Source organism: Crocuta crocuta, unplaced genomic scaffold (assembly GCF_008692635.1).
Source record: "Crocuta crocuta isolate KB4526 unplaced genomic scaffold, BGI_CrCroc_1.0 scaffold64, whole genome shotgun sequence".
NCBI classification, from domain to species: Eukaryota; Metazoa; Chordata; class Mammalia; order Carnivora; family Hyaenidae; genus Crocuta; species Crocuta crocuta.
Window position 1 is genome coordinate 14,010,977 of NW_027530640.1, and position 19,332 is coordinate 14,030,308.

Below are 19,332 nucleotides of genomic sequence, written 5' to 3' on the forward strand. Positions count from 1 at the left end.
ATAAAGGAAGAAATAGGTAATCTGCTTTTGAAGAACAACAGTAAAATGAATATGTACTACTTCTTTTTTCTTTTTTTAATATTTATTTATTTTTGAAAGACAGAGACAGAGCACGAGCAGGGGAGGGGCAGAGAGAGAGGGAGACACAGAATCTGAAGCAGGCTCCAGGCTCTGAGCTGTCAGCACAGAGCCCAGTGCAGGGCTCAGTTCCACGAACCATGAGATCATGACCTGAGCTGAAGTTGGATGCTCAACAGATTGAGCCACCCAAGTGCCCCAGATGTGTACTACTTCTGTAGGAAATTGCTGATAAAAATATGTCATCCCCTGGGATGACCCAAACACTTAGCTAACCATAGGGTATAGAATATTGACATACACAAAAAAGGTAGAACGCAGAAGAGACCAGTAGCTGTACCTAAGAAAGTACTTCCTTTGGTATTTTATTTTAGTATGATGTTATATAGGAATAGTGCTTCTGTCAGTAGATTTAATGAAAACTTTTTTATATCCTTTTTGACAGATCTTGATCTTCATAGTTGTACATAAAGCATCATTAAGCAAATCTCATCAAATTAACTTTTTAACCTCCAAAGTTATCAGCCTAAATCATATTATTATAGCTTAAACAAATAGTCAATCTTCCTAGTAACTGGAAAAAATGGAAATGTTCTTTCAGGAATTAAGGGAAAAATAATCAAAAATAGATGTGATCCTGGCATGTATTAGTGCTTGGTAAAATTTTATTGAGTGAAATATTTAAATTTCTGATTATCCATGAGGAAGGTTGTTGTGGGCTATGGCAGAAGAAAAAGTAATGGAGAGAATAGAAAGCTTGAATCACAATATGTTTACATTTGATTATACTCTAGGTTTTATATCTACATTAATAGTGTTTGCATTTTATTTTATTTTTTAACTTTGTTAATGTTTTTATTTCTTTCTGAGAGAGAAGGAGACAGCGTGAGCAGGGGAGGGTCAGGGAGAGATGGAGACACAGAATCTGAAGCAGGCTCCAGGCTCTGAGCTGGCTGTCAGCACAGAGCCGGACGCGGGTCTCGAACCCACGAACCGTGAGACCATGACCTGAGCTGAAGTCAGACGCTCAACTGAATGAGCCACCCAAGCGCCCCTATTTTTATTGATTTAAGTAATCCGTACACTCAACATGGGTTCAAGCCCCCTTGAACTCACAGTCCCGAGATCAAGAGCCTTATGCTCTTACTGATTGAGCTGACCAGGTGCCCTAATGGTGTTTACAGTTTCAGTACTCCTGTGAGGTTGAGCTGTTTTTACATTAAAGTTATACAAATCAAACTAATTAAATATATTGTTAGATTTCGTGAGCTTGAGCCCCCTGTTGGGCTCTGCACTGACAGCATGGAGCCTGCTTGGGATTCTCTGTCTCTCTCTCTGTCTCCCCTGCTCATCAATCTCTCTCTCTCTCTATCTCTCTTCTCTCAAAAATAAATAAATAAACATTAAATAAAAAAGCTTACTTAAATAGATGCCACTTGTATGTAGTCCATGTTCTGTTGGGGCAACTTCCTTTTTTTTAAGTATTGCTTAATGTATAATTTTAAGATTGCTTAATGTATAATTTTAAGTGGTGAATAATTAGGGGTTCACTTTTGCTTTCATGTTGGTGTTTTAGAGCTTTAACATATCTTAAATATATACAACATACTTCTTAAAAGATAATGTTCAGAGGCAGAGAGATCTGTTTGCATGGTTGTCCCTCATTTTCTCAGTCTTTATAAAATCATGAAGCATGGGGAGGGTGAGGCTTATCATTAACTTGGAAGGCTCTTGGCTACAGATTTTGTTGAAGTTAAGTGCAAAAAAATACTAGGCGCTATTTACTTGATGCTGTCTTGGTGAAGCTATCAGTGGTGGAAATACATGAATGTAAGACATGGATCCCAGGGGTTGGCAGGTTGATGACAATTTTCTAGTCCCACCCAAAAATCTCACAGTGCCATTATCGGTCATGGTTGGCTAATTTAGTGCCTCTGTGGATGAGGAGTCACTTCTTCCTTCCTTCCTTCCTTCCTTCCTTCCTTCCTTCCTTCCTTCCTTCCTTCCTTCCTTCCTCCCTTCCTTCTTCCCTCCCTCCCTCCCTTCCTTCCTTCCTTCCTGAAAGAGAGAGGGAGGAAGAGAGCTTGAGCAGGGGACGGGGAGAGACAGGGAGAAAGAGAATCCCAGGCAGGCTCTGTGCCTGTAGAGTTGAAAGTGGAGCGGGCCTCAGTCCCTGGAACCATGAGTCAGACACTTAACCAGCTTACCCCCCGCAAGTGCCCTGAAGAATGATTTCTCATAGCACCTAGGCTTCTTAGAAAAGTTGAAGTTGGAGGTGACTGGCTGCTACCTTACCTTCCTCTTTTCTCTCTGGATGGTATTCCTTGTTGCTTGGATATCAAGTGAAGAAAGAAGAAAACACAAGTTGGTAATTATAGTTCATAGCATTTGCTATCATTTCTAAGGACTAACATAAATACAGAGACTATTTCTCTCCTTCAATCCAGTTTATTCATCAATTGTATTTATATATATAACAGTGATCATCACAAAAATATTTATTAAAAAAATTTTAATGTTTTTATTGTTTTTAGAGAGAGATCGGAGATCGAGTGTGAGTGGGGGAGGGGCAGAGAGAGAGAGAGAGAAAGAATCTGAAACAGGCTCCAGTCTCTGAGCTGTCTACACAGAGCCCAGTATGGGGGTTGAATTCGTCAAGCGTGAGATCATGACGTGAGCCAAAGTTGGATGCTTAACCGACTGAACCACCCAGGTGCCCGTATTTATTTATTTTTGAGAAGCAGAGAGAGAGCGAGCCAGATCACAAGCGGGGACCGGTAAATTGAGAGGGAGAGAGAATTCCAGCAATTTCCACACTGCCAGCACACATGTGACATTTGAAATCATGAACTGTGAGATTATGACTTGAGCTGAAACCAAGAATTGGATGCTTAAATGACTGAACTACCCAGGCATCCCCTTCACAAAAATCTTTAAATGAAAAGCTTTTATGAATTGATAGCCTTTCTAAGAGGATTTACTGTGGTATTGGTTTTCTTTTCCTCTGTTACTGCATTGACTTTTTAAGGCATTATTCTGATTACTTTTCTTTTGCTTTGGTGATTTTTTACTTTTAATTGTGTTTTTATTATGGTATTAAGAGGATTTGCATTTATTCTTTCCTTCTGACGTGAGACATACTATTGGGGATAATCTAATTTTGGTGGTTTATTTTTAAAATTATCTTTTGGGAAACTCTTGAAGTAGAAAAAAATAAATTAATGCTATTCATTCTCAGCTCTTAAATAAGTTGTTAGCCAAACTGTAATCTGTACACCCAGTGTGGAGCTTGAACTCATGACCCTGAAATAAAGAATTGCATGCTCTACTGACTGAGCCAGCCAGGTGCCCTAAACTGTTTTGATTTCTTGATGCTAATATTTTTCTTGTCAGGAACAGAGAATATTAAGGATTTTTTTTTTTTTTTTACTACAATGAATTTGTAATTCACTGTTACTTTTCTTTATTTTTGTCTGTTCACAACTTAGTACATGTTCCATGTTAAGAACTGTGGATACTGATAGGATCAGGACCATTGTCTCCTGTTAATGAGCATAGACATTGATGGAGCAAGAGAATGATGATTTGGCGCAGTTAATTTTCAGTTTTCTTCCCCCACTATGAAAATGCTTTAAATGCTTTAATGGTGTTATCTGGGCACATGTGAGGTCATGGCAGGAAAAAGAACAAGAGACATGGTTACACACAGAGCCATGGCTGTCAGAGAACAGGTTATGAATACAGAGTTCACACAGCGTCCATGCTTTATTCGGTATCAGCTCTCGGCCACCATGTGGATGTGGTTAGGTATAGGGATCTGAAGCAGAGGTCACAGAAGCAAGGCCTTGCTATCAATGCAGTAAGTTTCATCTGTGTTTTCTACCAGCCGGTGGACCCAGAGGGTGCTGGTGTAGGGTTCCACCACCTCTCTGACACCTTGGCTGAGGGCGCCGTGCTGAATGTGTTCGTGATCCTGTCGGGGTGCTCCCGGCGTATGGTGCTGATGAGGAGGGTGCCCATCCCCGACCCAGTCCCTCCCCCAGGGAGTGGGTCAGCTGGAAGGCCTGCAGTCAGTCCTAGCTTTCAGCCCCCTTCCTCACCACATCCAGCAGCACCCAGTCGGCCAGCTCTGCCCATTGCATATAGTACCCTGGGCCCAGTTGTTCCCAGCACCTAAGATGAAGTTATCTGGCCTTAAGATTTGCCGGGAGGGCCATGAACACACGCACTCTGCGGTACCTGGCTCCGAGTCAGTGAGCCTAGCACAGGGCACGTACTTACCACCTGTGGCCCTTTTGTAGTGCACACAGATTTGCTCCAGCTGCAAGTCGAGGTCGCTGTGGTAGGTGCTGGGAGGGTCATTGGCAGGCTCATCGCTGATCGCCTCCCAGAACTTGGTGGTGATGCGGTTGCCGCACTGGCCAGCCTGCAAAGTGCAAGGTCTCCCTATTGGCAGGCGTGGTGGTGGTGGTATGGGTAGTATGGGCAGAAGGACCTACGCAGGAGCAAGCCAGTGAGCGTGCAGAGTGCTCTTCAGTCTTATTTTATTTTTTGAAAGAGTTTTTTTTTTTAATGTTTATTTATTTTTGAGAAAGAGAGCACAAGCAGGGGAGGGGCAGGGAGAGAGGGGGACATAGAATCCAAAGCTGGCTCCGTGCTGACAACAGAGAGCCGCCATGTGGGGATCCATCTCAGAAACCGTGAGATCATGACCAGAGCCAAAGTCAAATGCTCAATCGACTGAGCCACCCAGGTACCCCTCAGTTTTGTTTCAAATAAAATTTACATTATGTAAATTTGCCTTTTCACAATTAGAGAATACTTTATTTTGAGAATACTTTATTCTGTGGTTATTCATATACCACAGAATTCACCTTCTTCAAGTGTACAGTTCAGTGACATTGACTATATTCACAAGGTGTGAAAGCATTACCACTGTCTAATTGCAGAACATTTTTATCACCCAAAAAGAAACCTGGATCCATTAGCAGTCAGTTACACCCCCTTCCTTCCTTCCCTAGCCCCTGGCAACTATTCATCTTTCTGTCTCTCTTGGATTTGCTGTTTCTGGACATTTTCTATAAATGGAATCATAAAATACGTGGTCTTTTGTGAGTGGTTTTTTTCACTTAGCATATTGTTTTCAAGGTTCCTCAGCATTCTGGCATGTATCAGTGATGAAATGATGAAGTGGGTTTTGTGAGCAAATGGCTAAAGAATTCTTGAGACTTTTTTTGGTGCAAAAAGGTGATTTTATTATAGCGGGGAGGGGGGGGCAGGACCTGTGGGCAGAAAGAGCTGCACTGGAGTTGTGAGGAGTAAGTGATTAAATATTTTTAAGTTTGTGGAGGGAGATGGGTAGAGATAAAGTAGGTTTCTAAGGAATTTTGGAAGTAGGGCTTTTAAGAACTTGAGAGGCTGGCTGCTGTTAAGATAAAATTACTTTTAGTCTTTAATAAAACAAAAACATTAACGCACTAAGGCAGCCATGAGTTCCTTGATTAAGATCACGGTCTGCATGTTTGAGGTGTCTATCAGTGGGCTGCACGCTGTAAGGAGATTTAATTTAAGCTACATTTCTCTTTTGTTTGTGTCATCAGTATTTTTTTGGGGGGGGATATACCATTCATCAATTGATGAGCATTTTGACTATTAAAAATAATGCTGCCATGAATATTCATGTACAAGTTTTTCTCTGGAACTCTGCTTTTGGTTCTCTTGGGCATATACTTAGGAGTGGAATTGCTGGATCTTTTTATAATTCTGTGTTTAATTTTTTTTTGAGGAACTGCCAAAGTTTTCCACAGTTGCACCGTTTTACATTCCTACTGGCAGTGTATGAGGGTTCCAATTTCTCTACATACTCAACACACTTGTTACTTTCCTTTTTTATTTTTTTATGGCCATACTAGTGGGTTAGAAGTAATATCTCTTGGTATGATTTCACATTTCTCTGTTGACTAATGATATTCAGATTCTTGTGTACACCGCTCATTTGTGTGTCTTCTTCGGAGATATGTGTACTGAAAGTCTTTGCCTGGGGCGCCTGGGTGGCTCTGTTGGTTAAGTGTCCTATTTGGCTGAGATCATGATCTCACGGTTTTAGAGTTCAAGTCCTTAGTTGGACTCTGTGCTGGTAGTACAAAGCCTGCTTGGGATTTTCTCTCTCCTCTCTCTCTCTCTGCCTCTCCCTCGCTTGCATGCTCTCTCTCTCTCTCTCTCTCTCTCAATCAGTATATAAACTTAAAAAGAAATTTTAAAGTCTTTGCCTATTTGTTTATTATTTTAAAGTAATATCTGCACCCAACATGGTGCTCAAACTCACAACCCCAAGATCAAGAGTTGCATGTTCTACTAAGCCACCCAGCTGCCCCTCTGTGCCAGTTTTTAAATTAGATTTTAAGTTTCTCTTTATTAGAAGTATTTATCTTATTTTAAATGTCATCCTCTAATTACTAGCAATATAATAGAGAATTGTTCTTGAATGTAAAGAATTTGTTGATGTTAGAACAGTACAATTTACAGTCAGTATGCAATTAAAAATCTGAGGCTACGTACAATAGAATTTCCAGTCCTCACAAACTTTGGCTATTTCTTTTTTTATAAAGTTTATTTATATTTGAGACAGAAAGAGAGAGAGAGAGAAACAGTGGGAGAGGGGCAGAAGGAGTGGGGGACAGAGGATATGAAGCTGGCTCTGTGCTGACAGCAGGCAGCCTGACACAGAGCCTGAACCTACGAACCTCGAGATCATGACCTGAGCCGAAGTTGGGCACTCAACCGACTAAGCCACCCAGGCACCCCACAAACTTTGGCTATTTCTGAATAACCGAGTAAAATGCACACTCAGTTGTTTACCTCAAGAAAAGTGCTTGTTTATTTTCTGTTAATTATACTGTCTCATTTGGTAGGATTTAGAGTATGCAGAAGTAGTGGGCTGGTAATGAGAGGTTTAAAAATTGCATTTTAAGGTAAAAGATTTAGAATTTAACTCTAAAATTGGAAGTAGTAACATTTAAAGCTAGAGTTTAGGCATTGTTCGAGGGTTTTCTGAGACTTACTGTTAATAACTAAAGAAGGGATTTAAAACATAAAGGAATTTTCTTGCTGTTTATTTTTTTTTCCTTTTTTTTCTTTTTTCTTTTTCTTTTTTTTTTTTCTTGCTGTTTAAATAGGACCCAACCAAGAAGAAAAAATGAATGGTGCAAATATTTGTAACTTTATGGATTTATTGACTAGTTCAGCGTTATTTTCCACACGCTTGTTGTATTTGTGTGAATTATGAGGTATATTTTGGTACCTTTTGTCATGTATAAGACTTTATGGGTCTTTTGTAGGGATTTTTGTTCTCCCATCCTGAGTAATTACAAACCAAGAATGGCTTTTGTTTTAAGTTTTTATTTTTATAATGTTTATTTTTGAAAGATAGGGAGAGAGAGACAGAGCATGAGTGGGGAAGGGGCAGAGAGAGTGGGGAAGGGGCAGAGAGAGGGGGAGACACAGAATCCGAAGCAGGCTCCAGGCTCTGAGCTGTCAGCACAGCACAGGGCTCCAACTCACAAGTGTGAACTCATGACCTGATCTGAAGTCGGATGCTTAACTGACTGACCTACCCGCCCGCCCCCAACAATGACTTTCAAGTGCCTTTAGGTACTTTCATCCAGTACATTCATAAATGTTGACCCTTACTTAGGCCTAATCCTTGCTCTGACTGTGATGTTGCTTAAAAACAATTCATTTCAGGGTGCCTGGGTGGTTCAGTCGGTTAAGTATCAGACTCTTGATTTCATCTCAGGTCATGATCTCACCGTTCCGTGCAGTCAAGCCCCACCTTGGGCTCCACTGCTTGGGATTCTCTCTCTCTCTCTCGCTCTCGCTCTCGCTCTTTCTCTCCCTCTCTGTCCTCCCCCCCCCCAAATAAATAAACAACCCCAGCTCATTTCTCAATGGAAGACCATCTTTAGAACCACTCAGAGGAGAGGGGTGATGAGGCCTTTTTGTTGGGATAGGAACTCAGATAAGAATTTAAACCTTCAGAGTGTAAGTGTCTTTAAAATGCTACCTTCTTTTCCCTACTCATTAGGAATATACACTCTATCTCTTCTGGGAAGCCTTCCCATCTCTCAGGCTCCATAGGTCCCTATCATCTAACTCCCATGGTGCCCTGGGCTTCGCTGCAACCCTCAGTTCACTGGGAAGCCCTTTTATGGTGGGTCTTCCTCACCAGCGTGTGAGCTCCAGGAGGTCCTCATTGCATCTGCCGTGTTTCCCACTCTGCTCCTCGTGGCTGGCACATGTGGAAGCTCAACAAGTGAATAAATGAGTGCCCCAGTCTGTGGACTGTTAGGAACAAGTTTACCCATTAAAATAAGAGGTGGAGAGGGATTCCCAAGTGGCTCAGTTGATTAAATGTCCGACTGTGGCTCAGGTCATGATCTCACAGCTCATGAGTTCCAGCCCTGTGTTGTGCTGTGCTGACAGCTAGGAGCCTGTAGCCTGGTTCACATTCTGTGTCTCCTTTTCTCTGTCCCTCCCCCACTTGCACTCTGCCTCTCTCTCAAACATAAATATACATTAATACAAATTTTTTAAAAATTTTTTGTTAAATTCAAGTTTGCTTCTATTAGAACTAGAGCTAGGGGCGCCTGGGTGGCTCAGTCGGTTAAGCGTCCGACTTCGGCTCAGGTCATGATCTCACAGCTCGTGGGTTCGAGCCCCGCGTCGGGCTCTGTGCTGACAGCTAGTTCAGAGCCTGGAGCCTGTTTCAGGTCTGTGTCTCCCTCCCTCTCTGACCCTCCCCTGCTCATGCTGTCTCTCTCTCTCTCAAAAATAAAACATTGAAAATTAAAAAAAAAAAAAAAAGAACTAGAGCTATATATGATTTCTGTATGGAGATTCCTTAAACTGTTGTTTAGGTAAAATACCATGTATTTCTTTCTGATAGCAACAGTATAGATAGGACACAGTGGAATGTAGTAAGGAGTCACCACAGCCTTTATGGTAGATGTGCTGTATTTCACTGGCTAAACCTGGAGGACAAAAACATTATTAGCATCTATTTGTAGGTACATATTAAAAAATAGAAAGTGATCAAGGCCAAGAGGTACCACAGCAGATTTTAATATGCAAAGTGGGAACACGGAAGAGTTTTAGAGTTCTTTTAGGGAGCCGTAACCGAGTCTGTTTAGAGTATGGAGTGGAACATGGGTAATAAGGAAAGTGGGAGCCAGGGTACAGTTGGGGGTGGTAATGAGAAAGGCCATCCAGATTTTCAGATGATTGGATTATTCCTCTCTCAAGGATGGAGACCTGGGTAGTTTTAGGTAGTTTTGTATTAAACTCAGTATTTTATATGGCATGGATAGGTAATTGTATAATTCTGTTTGGGGGAAAAGTGCCATTTAAGTCTTATTTAGAGATAAGTGAAATTGATCAGAAGAATTGTTAAGACAAGAATCAGTCCCCAACAGGTATCTATTATCTGTCATAGATAAAGAATCAAAGGATCTCTTACCCACCACATGGGGTAGCACAGTAGGGAGAGAGCCGAAGGTGCCACCACTTTCCAACCCTGCCTGCCTTTCACATTGTCCCCTACAACCAGGATTCTGTGACAGGTTGGGCTTAGGTTCCCACTGACCTTGTTCATAAAAGAGACTGGGTATCTTTCCAACACTGGGCCCAAAGTGACAATGACCCTTATTCTCTCAGAGAGTCTCAGTAGGGAGTCTGAAGACCCCTGAGCCTCAAGGATGTGGCAGAGAGGGCTACGCAGGAAGGATTCCCAGGGATAGAAAAGAGGAACATTGAAAATACAGTTTGGAACCAAGTAACCAGCTTGATAGCCTTATAGTTCTGCTGTACTTCTAGCCTGCATCCCAGCCCACCCACCTTGTTAGTGAGTGCCTGATTTGTTTGGCTGGCAGAGCCAAATTAATGGCCATAGATGCCCCCCAATGTAAAAACATATATACTTAGGGATTATGTTGCTTAGCAAGTTATTCTTCACACAGGTGGTGGTCACTAAATACTTGTTGCAGGTGGTTGCCTCTCTTTTTTTCCACCTGGTAGTATTTCAAACACAATTCTTGATGGAGCCTACACTTATGACCAGCAAATAGAAAATAAAAATAAGCCAGTGTTGGGAAGCCTAAACAGTGAGGTCCTGGGATCATCCCAGAGTATGGAGCCTCCATCGTCATGATGTTTTTTGTCATTTTTTATTTTACTTGGAAATGGTATTAGTACATGATTCTAAAGTGGTGAAAATTTTTTTAATTAAAAAATTTTAATGTTTATTTATTTTTGAGAGAAGACAGACACAGAGAGAGCGCAAGCCGGGGAGTGGCAGAGACAGACCAAAGAAACACAGAATATGAAACAGGCTCCAGGCTCTGAGTTGTCAGCACAGAGCCCGATGTGGGGCTCAAACTCATGGACCGTGAGATCATGACCTGATTTGAAGTCGATGCCCAACAAACTGAGCCACCCACGCACCCCTAAAGCAGTGAATTTTAATGAAGCAAAAAACTTTACTTGGAAGTGTTTGGGGTTTTTTCTCACCAAAGAGAAAATGGGAGTTTCTGAGACAGTTGGAGTTTCTTTGCTCTGTTATCTCTTACCCTGGTATGGAATGATCAAATTTCACATCTCTGGGTTGCTAGGAGACAGGCAGCCTATCTCATAGATACTGGCATGTAAGATCTCTTTATTCTTTGGACTTCTGTATTTCTCAGAATTGTCATGTTTCTTTTCTAAACCCTAAATTATGCAGAGGTAACATGATTATATGACCCAGCTCAGGAAATATAAAACGGGTCAAAAATACCAAGCTAAGTTTAAATAAAGAACATTACTGGCTGCAGTATATTAAGGCAACATTCTTGTGAAGTCCATATTTGACTCTGTTTTTGCTGCTGACTCTTTTGTGACATTCTCAGGGCACAAAAGTGGTTATGTGGGAGTAGCCTGAGAATACCCTATCTCGAGGTTCATATGATGTTAATGATGTTAGAAGTATTGCAAGTAGGAGCGCCTATGTGGCTTAGTGGGTTGAGACTCTGAGTTTGACTGAGGTCATGATCTTGCAGTTCATGACTCTGAGCCCCGTGTCGGGCTGGATGCTGTCAGTGCAGAGCCTGGTTTGGATCCTCTGTCCTCCCTCCTCTCTGCCCTTCCCCCACTTGTGTGCTCTCTCTCTCTCAGAAAAAAAAAAACCATAAAAAAAAAAAAAGTATTGCAAGTGAGCCATGGCCCCCAGGAGCTCAATTTATATATTTTTAAAAAATACTATTCCAGTGTCTTTTTTTTTTTTTTTTTTTTTTAATTTGTGTGTGAGAGAGAGCTTGAGCAGGGGAGAAGTAGAAAGAGAGGGAGAGAGAATTCCAGGGGCACTTGGGTGGTTGGTTAAGTGTTCGACTTCAGCTCAGGTCATGATCTCAAGGTTCATGAGTTCAAGTCCCACATCGGGCTCTGCACTGACATTGTGGAGTCTGCTTCAGATTCTCTGTCTCCCTCTCTCTCTGCCCCTTCCCTGGTCTGTCTCTCAAATAAATAAATACATTTTTAAAAAAGAGAGAGAGAGGGAGAGAGAATCCCAAGCAGCTTCTGTGCTATCACTGTGGAGTCTAATGCAGGGCTTCATTCCGTAAACATTGAGCTGAAATCAAGAGTCAGACACTTAAACTGCCTGAGCCACCCAGGTGCTCCCAAGAACTCTAACTAATTTACTGATTTGTTGTCCCAGAATCACATGGCTTTACTATAGCTAAATCGTCCTATATGCTTTCTTTAAAAGGAAAATTTTTTATTTATTCATTTTGAGAGGGAGCAAGCGGGAAGGGGCAGAGAGAGAGGGAGAAAGAGAATCCCAAGCAGGCTCTGCACTGTCAGCATGGAGCCTGATGTGGGGCTCGAACCCATGGAACTCAAAATCATGACCTGAATTGAAACAAAGAATTGGATGCTTAACCGACTGAGCCACCCAGGCGCTCCTGAATACATCGCAGTATTAATCAAATATTTTGTTAGCTTCTGATTTTGAATCACATAACGATTGGAGACTGAGATGGTGAGTTAAAATTTAAGGAATTAGGGAGCTCTACTGCATGTTACCACAGGTCAGGCTCTCTGTTTTCCTGTCTCAAAGATAGAGGTTTTTTGTAACAGTTGGTTTAGAAGGCTGTGTATTTTACGAGCGGCTCTGTTGGTTCTCTACACTGGGCTGGCACATAGCAGGAACCAGGTCAGTTATATCTGTAAATACAGTAATTACTTTCCAGATTGGCCCCCCTTCTCAGCCAGTTCTCTTTTTAAATGATCTGTAGTGTATTGTCACACTGTAAGAATCAAATCAGATGTTGGGGCGCCTGGGTGGCTTAGTCGGTTAAGCGTCCGACTTTCGCTTAGGTCATGATCTCGCGGTTCGTGGGTTCGAGCCCCGCGTCGGGCTCTGTGCTGACTGCCAGCTCAGAGCCTGGAGCCTGTTTCAGTCTGTGACTCCCTCTCTCTCTGACCCTCCCCTGCTCACGCTGTCTCTCTCTCTCTCTCCTAGAAATAAATAAAACATTAAAAAAAAATTAAAAAAAAAAAAGAATCAAATCAGCTGTCTTTGTTTTATGAAGATGAATTTGGGTGGACTGTCCAGATTGGCTGTAAATAACTTACACCTTCAGTGTGAGTTATTTGGAGTAACTGGGGTTGTAGATTTGACCGAGGAGGTCTCTGAGATAGGAAAGAGGGAGATTTACTGATGGAGGTTATATGTAGAAATATGTAGAATTTAATGTTTTCATAAATGTCTCAATTTTTTAAGATTTAATTTCTACATGCAAGCTGAATATAATGGTAAACCTTGGTTTGCTGTAATTTATATTTGTTTCAACAGATGACTATTAGATTTTTTTTCTAACTTAAAAAATTGAATGAGTGGTAAATGTTCATTACAAAAAATTCAAATATATGTATAAACAACAGAAAGGGAAAAAATTCCCTTATGATTGTATCAACTAGAGATAAACAGTGTAAACTGTAGATGTCTATCATTTTAACTTTCTTGTCTTCAGTATCTGTCTTTCAGAACCAAATTATGTTATACCCATTCAAGCCATCAAATTTTATTTTTATGGGTGATTAGTAATCCTTTGTGAGATAAGCTATGATTTATTTAATAAGTCCCCCATGATTGGAATTTTGGTTGTTTCTGTGTTTTGCCACAGTAACATTAATATCTACCTTTTTTTGCCCCTGAGAGAGAGAGACAGAGACAGAGAGACAGAGAGAGAACGAGAGAGAGAGAGCGAGCATGAGTGGGGGAAAGACAGGGGCAGAAAGAGAGAGACAGAGACAGAATCCAAAGCAAGGTTCCAGGCTCTGAGCTGACAGCACAGAGCCAGATGCAGGGCTTGAAGTCACAAGCTGTGAGATCATGACCTGAGCCAAAGTCATTTAACCAACTGAGCCACCTGGGCTCTCTGAGAGTAGAGTACTTTGTAAAGGATTTGTATGTTTTAAGGTTTTTGAAACACATTGCCAGATAGCTTTCCAGAAAGCTATTCCAGAAAGCCTATTCCAGTTTTCCGTTTCTTCTCTAATTTATATTTGGATTAAAATGTGGAATTTTTATTTAGTTGCAGAATGAGGAAGAGCCTGGAGAGCCAGAACAGGCTGTAGGTGATGCTCCTCCACCTTACAGCAGCATCTCTGCAGAGAGTGCAGGTAGGTAACCCGCAAGGTGACTCTTGAACTCTCGAAATGCGCTTAGCCAGAGACTTGTCCAGTATGTGTTTGTCTTTGCCTTCGCTTCAGCTTTCCTTAACAAGTCTTTGACCTTGTTTGTGGTTTGTAGCCGAAAGTGGAAAAAACTCATGTTACCGTTCTGAAAAACACTGAAAACTCCATGTCAGTATGGTTATGGAACTCAATTTCATTCCAGTAGACCCTTCATAAAAAGGAAGTGGAAATTCAGGAACTAGGTGCTCACCTGATTTTTATTCTTTTTGTAGTTTTCTCATTAATTGTTTTGCTCTTTGTGATTTTAGTGCCTATGACCTGGAACATAGTACATTTGGTTGATTTCTTTTGTGCTAGTAAATTCTTAATTAAAAAAAAAGACTAGAAGTCTCTCAGTTCTTTCATAATGTCCCTCATAGTTCAAGCCCTCCTTGAATAATCTTTCATCCTCACATTTTATGCCAGATTATCTCTTCAATTTTCATATATATATATATATATATATATATATATATAGAAGNAAGAGATGGGGAAAAGAAAGAAAATCCCAGTAGTTGACTTTGGTAGTTTAAAGCTTCCTGATAAGCAGTTGTACTTTAATTGCTGAAAACTGATCAGTTTCGATGGAACCTCTTCATTTTCTTTAAAAGAGAAAGGTGGCGTGAAATGGTTCATGGTGCCACCATTGAACCCATCCTACTGCCAGGGTAGATAGGCAAGTTGAAGACAGCAGTTATCCAAACAGCCTCATAATCCTTTTCAATACAGTATTTGGGGCTCTTGTCAGTTGATGTGGGATTAATTTTGTTGGTAGTCTCTGTGGCCCTGAGGCTGCCATTATAATTAAAAAGAACACGGGTCATAAAGCTCCTTACCTCTACTCTGGCTTCAAATTTTGAACCCTGTGTCATTGTATTAATTAAGATTCTTTTATTTGTAAGCATCTAAAAACTAACAATACGGACTTCAGGTTTTTGAAGAATTCTAGGGTGTCTCCTGGAATCAAATTAAGATGCAAACACCAAAGCCACACCGTATTTACTCATTTCTACCCAGACTATAAGTACTGGTTATCCATTAAATACATCCACTGAAAATTTAACTCACTAATAAGTTTGGTTCCTGTTTTATTAATGATAAAAGTCCTTTATATTTAGCTACCCCAAATCATTAAGAGGTAATTTATTTCTGAATATTTGAGTTCGTGCTTTCTGTAATTATAAAAACTTAACAATCATTTTCGATACAGATCTTCTCAAACACTTCCCTCCCTTATTCACTTATATCTCATATTCTTTGTTTAAATCTTTTCTTGTGATTTAGGGATTGCGATCAGAAACATTGTCTGGAAGGTATTCTATTCCATAGTAATGCCTTTATTCACTGAGATTTGTAGAACTTTGATTCAAGAATCAAATTCTCCCTTAGCTGTCAGATAGTATTTCCCATAGCTGTCCTTACAAAGTCCCTTTAATCTTTCTCTTTTGTTTTTGTTAATCTTGCTGTGGGTCTCAACAGCAAATACCAAAGCTTCTTGAGATTGGGGATAAAGTGGAGGTAAACTACTTCTAGAATAGAGCCTGAAGAATAGTGTCATGCATAACTATATAAAGTTAGTCTCTCGTCTAATTACATAGAGGCCTTTAAAACAAACAAATAAAATACATAAATAATATATAATACATAAACATAAAATAAAATAAACAACCAAACTTTTAACTTCCTGAGTCTCTACTGAGCTTTGTGAGTTTCAGATAAGTGAAGTTTCAGGGAAATCTGTTTTTAGGGATCATAAGTTACTCAAGAACATTAATTTTTTATTTATGAACTGGGATTTTCCATTACTTTTTTGAAAAGGAAACCTCAAAAATGGTTTAAATGGCCTTTCCCCCCTTTGTTGTTAAATTAACATTGCTGTGTTTTTTTTAGATAAATGCTGACTGTGTGTACCTGTTAGTCCGTTTATGAGGAAAGCGATTAGAAACAAAATGACGCATGTTGGTAGGGGAAAAAAGAGCACAAATCATTGTTTTGCACACTCTACCTATTTTCATTTGTGGTATATAAATTGAACAGTCTAACAGATACTGGCTGTTTGTTGTTGTGAATTGTACTAGATAAACTTGAAAGATTGTCATTAAACTTTTCTTGGTAACCTAAAATTATAGGAGTATGTGTATTGAAGGAAAATAAACATGTTCTTAATTTTCTTCAACTTAAGGTAGTAGATATCAGTTTTATTCATGTATTCAGAATTACTATGGCAGTGGGCTAATTTAAATTGTACATTTCTGTTTGTAATAACAGTTTGATTTGATGAGAAATAAAAAGAAATTTGATAGAAGATTATGCAGTGTTTTAGAATGTACATATTTATGTATTATACTACTATATATGTTTGTATTACATTAATGTGTGTATTATAACGTATGTGTGTGCTTGTATTTTAAAAAGCAGTTTTAACATGGAAAAAACAACTTGGATTAGGTGGCAGCTTTAGTTTCAGTAACACATTTTCCTATATTCTAAAAGCTTTAATATTTCATTTTTCACATTTAGATTTGTATTCCATCTGATACTGTTTTTTTCTGTTTAGTGTAAGATAGTGGTCAAGGTTAATTTGTTTTTCTGTATGGATAGGCAGTTGGTATAGCACCATTTATTAAAAAGACCGCTTTTTCTCCCCTGTCCTGCAGTGTCACCTTTGTTGTAAATCAGGTGACCATATATGTGTGGATCTGTTTCTGGACTCAGAGAGAGAGAAAGAGAGAGAGAGAGAGAGACAGACAGACAGACATAGCATAAGCAGGGGGGAGGCAGAGAGAGAAGGAGACAAAGAGTCCGAAGCAGGCTCCAGGTTCCAAGCTGTCAGCACAGAGCCCGACATAGGGCTTGAACCCATGAACTGTGAGATCATGACCTGAGTCAAAGTCAGATGCTTAATGGACTGAGCCACCCAGGCGCCCCTGGACTCAGTATTCTGTTCTTTGGTCTGTTTATGATCCTTATGCCCATCCCCTACTGTTTTAATTGTACAGCTTTATAATCTTGATATCTGGTAATATAGGGCCTTCAGACTTAACTACTTGCTTCTTTAAGACTGCTTTGGTTTTTCTTGGCCTTTTGCATTTCCATATACATTTTACAATTAAATAGGCTTGTCAGTTTCCATAAACTGTAACAAAACAAACAGTAATTCTCCTAGAATTGTAGTTGGAATTGCCCTGAATCTGGGGATCAGTGAAGAGCATTAACATTTTTATAATATTGCTTCCAGTCTGTAAACATGATACATCTCTCCATCTAATTAAGCTCTTCTTTAATTTCTCTTAGTAGTATTTCGTAGGTTTCGACATTGAGAACTTGCATATCTATCACTAGATTTACTCCTCCTGTTGTTGTAAAAAATGGTCCATATATAATTTTACTTTCTATTTGTTGCTGGTATATGGAAGTACAATTGATGGTTTCTATCCATTCAGAGACTTTATTTGCAGAAACTTTGCTAAATTCCTATATTAAGTCTAATAGCTTATCTGTAGATGCTCTTGAATTTTCTAGGTCTATAATCATTGTCCATGATTAAGAACAGTTATTTCTTCTCTTCTAATACCTCTGTCTTGTATTTCCTTTTCTTGCCACATTACAGCAACTAGTAGAGTCTTAAAGGTTATGTTTGATTAGTAGTGAGAGTAAGCATTTTGGTCTAATTCTCTAATCTTAGGGGAGAAAGCTTTTAAAAATTTACAGTTAATTATGATATTGACTCTAGGTATTTTGTAGAGGCTAATGATCAAATTAAGCATGTTTTCTTTTATTCCTAATTTGTTAAGTGTTTTTATTATCAGTAGGTGATGAATTGTGTAAAGTGCTTTTTCTAAAATGTCCATGTGAATACAATAAAATTTTACTTCTTTTTTCTGTTAATGAGGTGAATTGTATTGAGTGATGATTTCAGTAATATATTACAGTAAAATTGGAAGTTAGTTACAATTAACCAGAGGAAGGAAAAAAAGAAAAATGATAATCTTGATGAACTATACGACTTTTTTCAAAATGCTTGTTTTTTAAAAAATGGTGTAGAAATTTAATAGTTTTTTAAATAGATCTTTTCTAATAAATATTGAGTTCCTTATAATAGGAGTTAATGAGAATGAAGATACATTAAAAAGAGGAGGTAAAAGATTTAATTTAGATAAATGATGGCTCTGTAACTGAATTGTTTACCTTAGGCACATCATAGAAAACAGTACATGTTCAAACTAATGGGTAAGAATCAAAGTGCCAGAATAAACCTGTAAGAAATGAATTTTAACTTTTTTATTAAGTTGGCTTTCCTCTTTATAAATGGAGGAAATTATGGTACAGCTTACAGACACGCAGGTGATATATTTTTGGCTTAAATGTTGTCTTTATACCACTACTAGTATTGAGTGCCTTTTGTGAACATACCATGTAACAGTTGAAAAGAGTGTTCGGAGGCATTTGGTAGGGAAGGCACAGTGAAGTAAATGAATCTGTCTAAATAATTAAAAGGTGGATAAATTTAAAAATCATCCTCAATCTCTTATATTCTTATATAAACAGTTCGATTCAGTTATTCTATATGTACTCTTAGAGACATGGCAGGTTTTTGTTTCCCAGAGTGAGTGGAAATCATCTTTTTCTGAGTTTAGCTAATGGTCAGGTAATTGTGACTTCCTTTTTATTCTGCAGCGTATTTTGACTACAAAGATGAATCCGGATTTCCAAAGCCTCCATCTTACAATGTGGCAACAACACTGCCCAGTTATGATGAAGCTGAGAGAACCAAGGCTGAAGCTACTATCCCCTTGGTTCCTGGAAGAGTAAGTCTAATTTACCATGTTACTTGCTGGCTGCTTGATGGGAATTAGATTCTCTTCATTACCCACTTTTGATATATTACTTATGATTGTACTAATTCATAAAAGTAGAGTTAATTTTTTATTTAAATTTTAGTTAACATACAATGCAATATTGGTTTCATGTGTACAAGTCAGTGATTTGTCATTAACATATAGCACCCTGTGCTCGTCACAGCAGGTGCTGTCCTTAGTACCCATCACCTATCTAGCCCATCTCCCACCCACCTCCTCTGTCAACCCGTAGTTTGGTCTCTATCATTAAGAGTCTCTTGTGGTTTGTTTCCCTCTTTGTCCCCCACCTATATGTTCATCTGTTTTGTTTCTTAACTTCCACATATGAGTATTTGTCTTTCTCTCATTGACTTACTTTGCTTACATAATACATTCTAGCTCCATCTATGTGGCTAGACACACACCTACCACATCTTGAGTCATTCATCAGTCAGTGGACATTTGGGCTCTCTCCATAGTCTGGCTATTGTTGATAATGCTGCTATAAACATGGGGGTGCATGTGCTCATTTGAATTTGTATTTTTGTATCCTTTGGGAAAATACCTAGGAGTGCAACTCCTGTATTGTATGGTAGTTCTATTTTTAGTTTCTTGTACAGCTATTTTTGAAAAACAAGTACTATTT

General features: G+C 39.3%; 1 protein-coding gene across 1 annotated transcript in view; it reads left to right on the forward strand.

Moving 5' to 3' along the window:
• Positions 1-3,838: 3,838 nt before the first annotated feature.
• Positions 3,839-19,332, forward strand: part of NDFIP1 (Nedd4 family interacting protein 1) — a 32,752-nt gene continuing 17,258 nt past the window's right edge. Inside the window, exons 1-5 of the mRNA XM_077768905.1 lie at positions 3,839-4,070; positions 4,380-4,518; positions 11,019-11,103; positions 13,707-13,794; positions 18,526-18,656. Coding sequence (XP_077625031.1) covers positions 3,839-4,070; positions 4,380-4,518; positions 11,019-11,103; positions 13,707-13,794; positions 18,526-18,656 — 675 coding nt within the window. The remainder of the gene's footprint in view (positions 4,071-4,379; positions 4,519-11,018; positions 11,104-13,706; positions 13,795-18,525; positions 18,657-19,332) is intronic.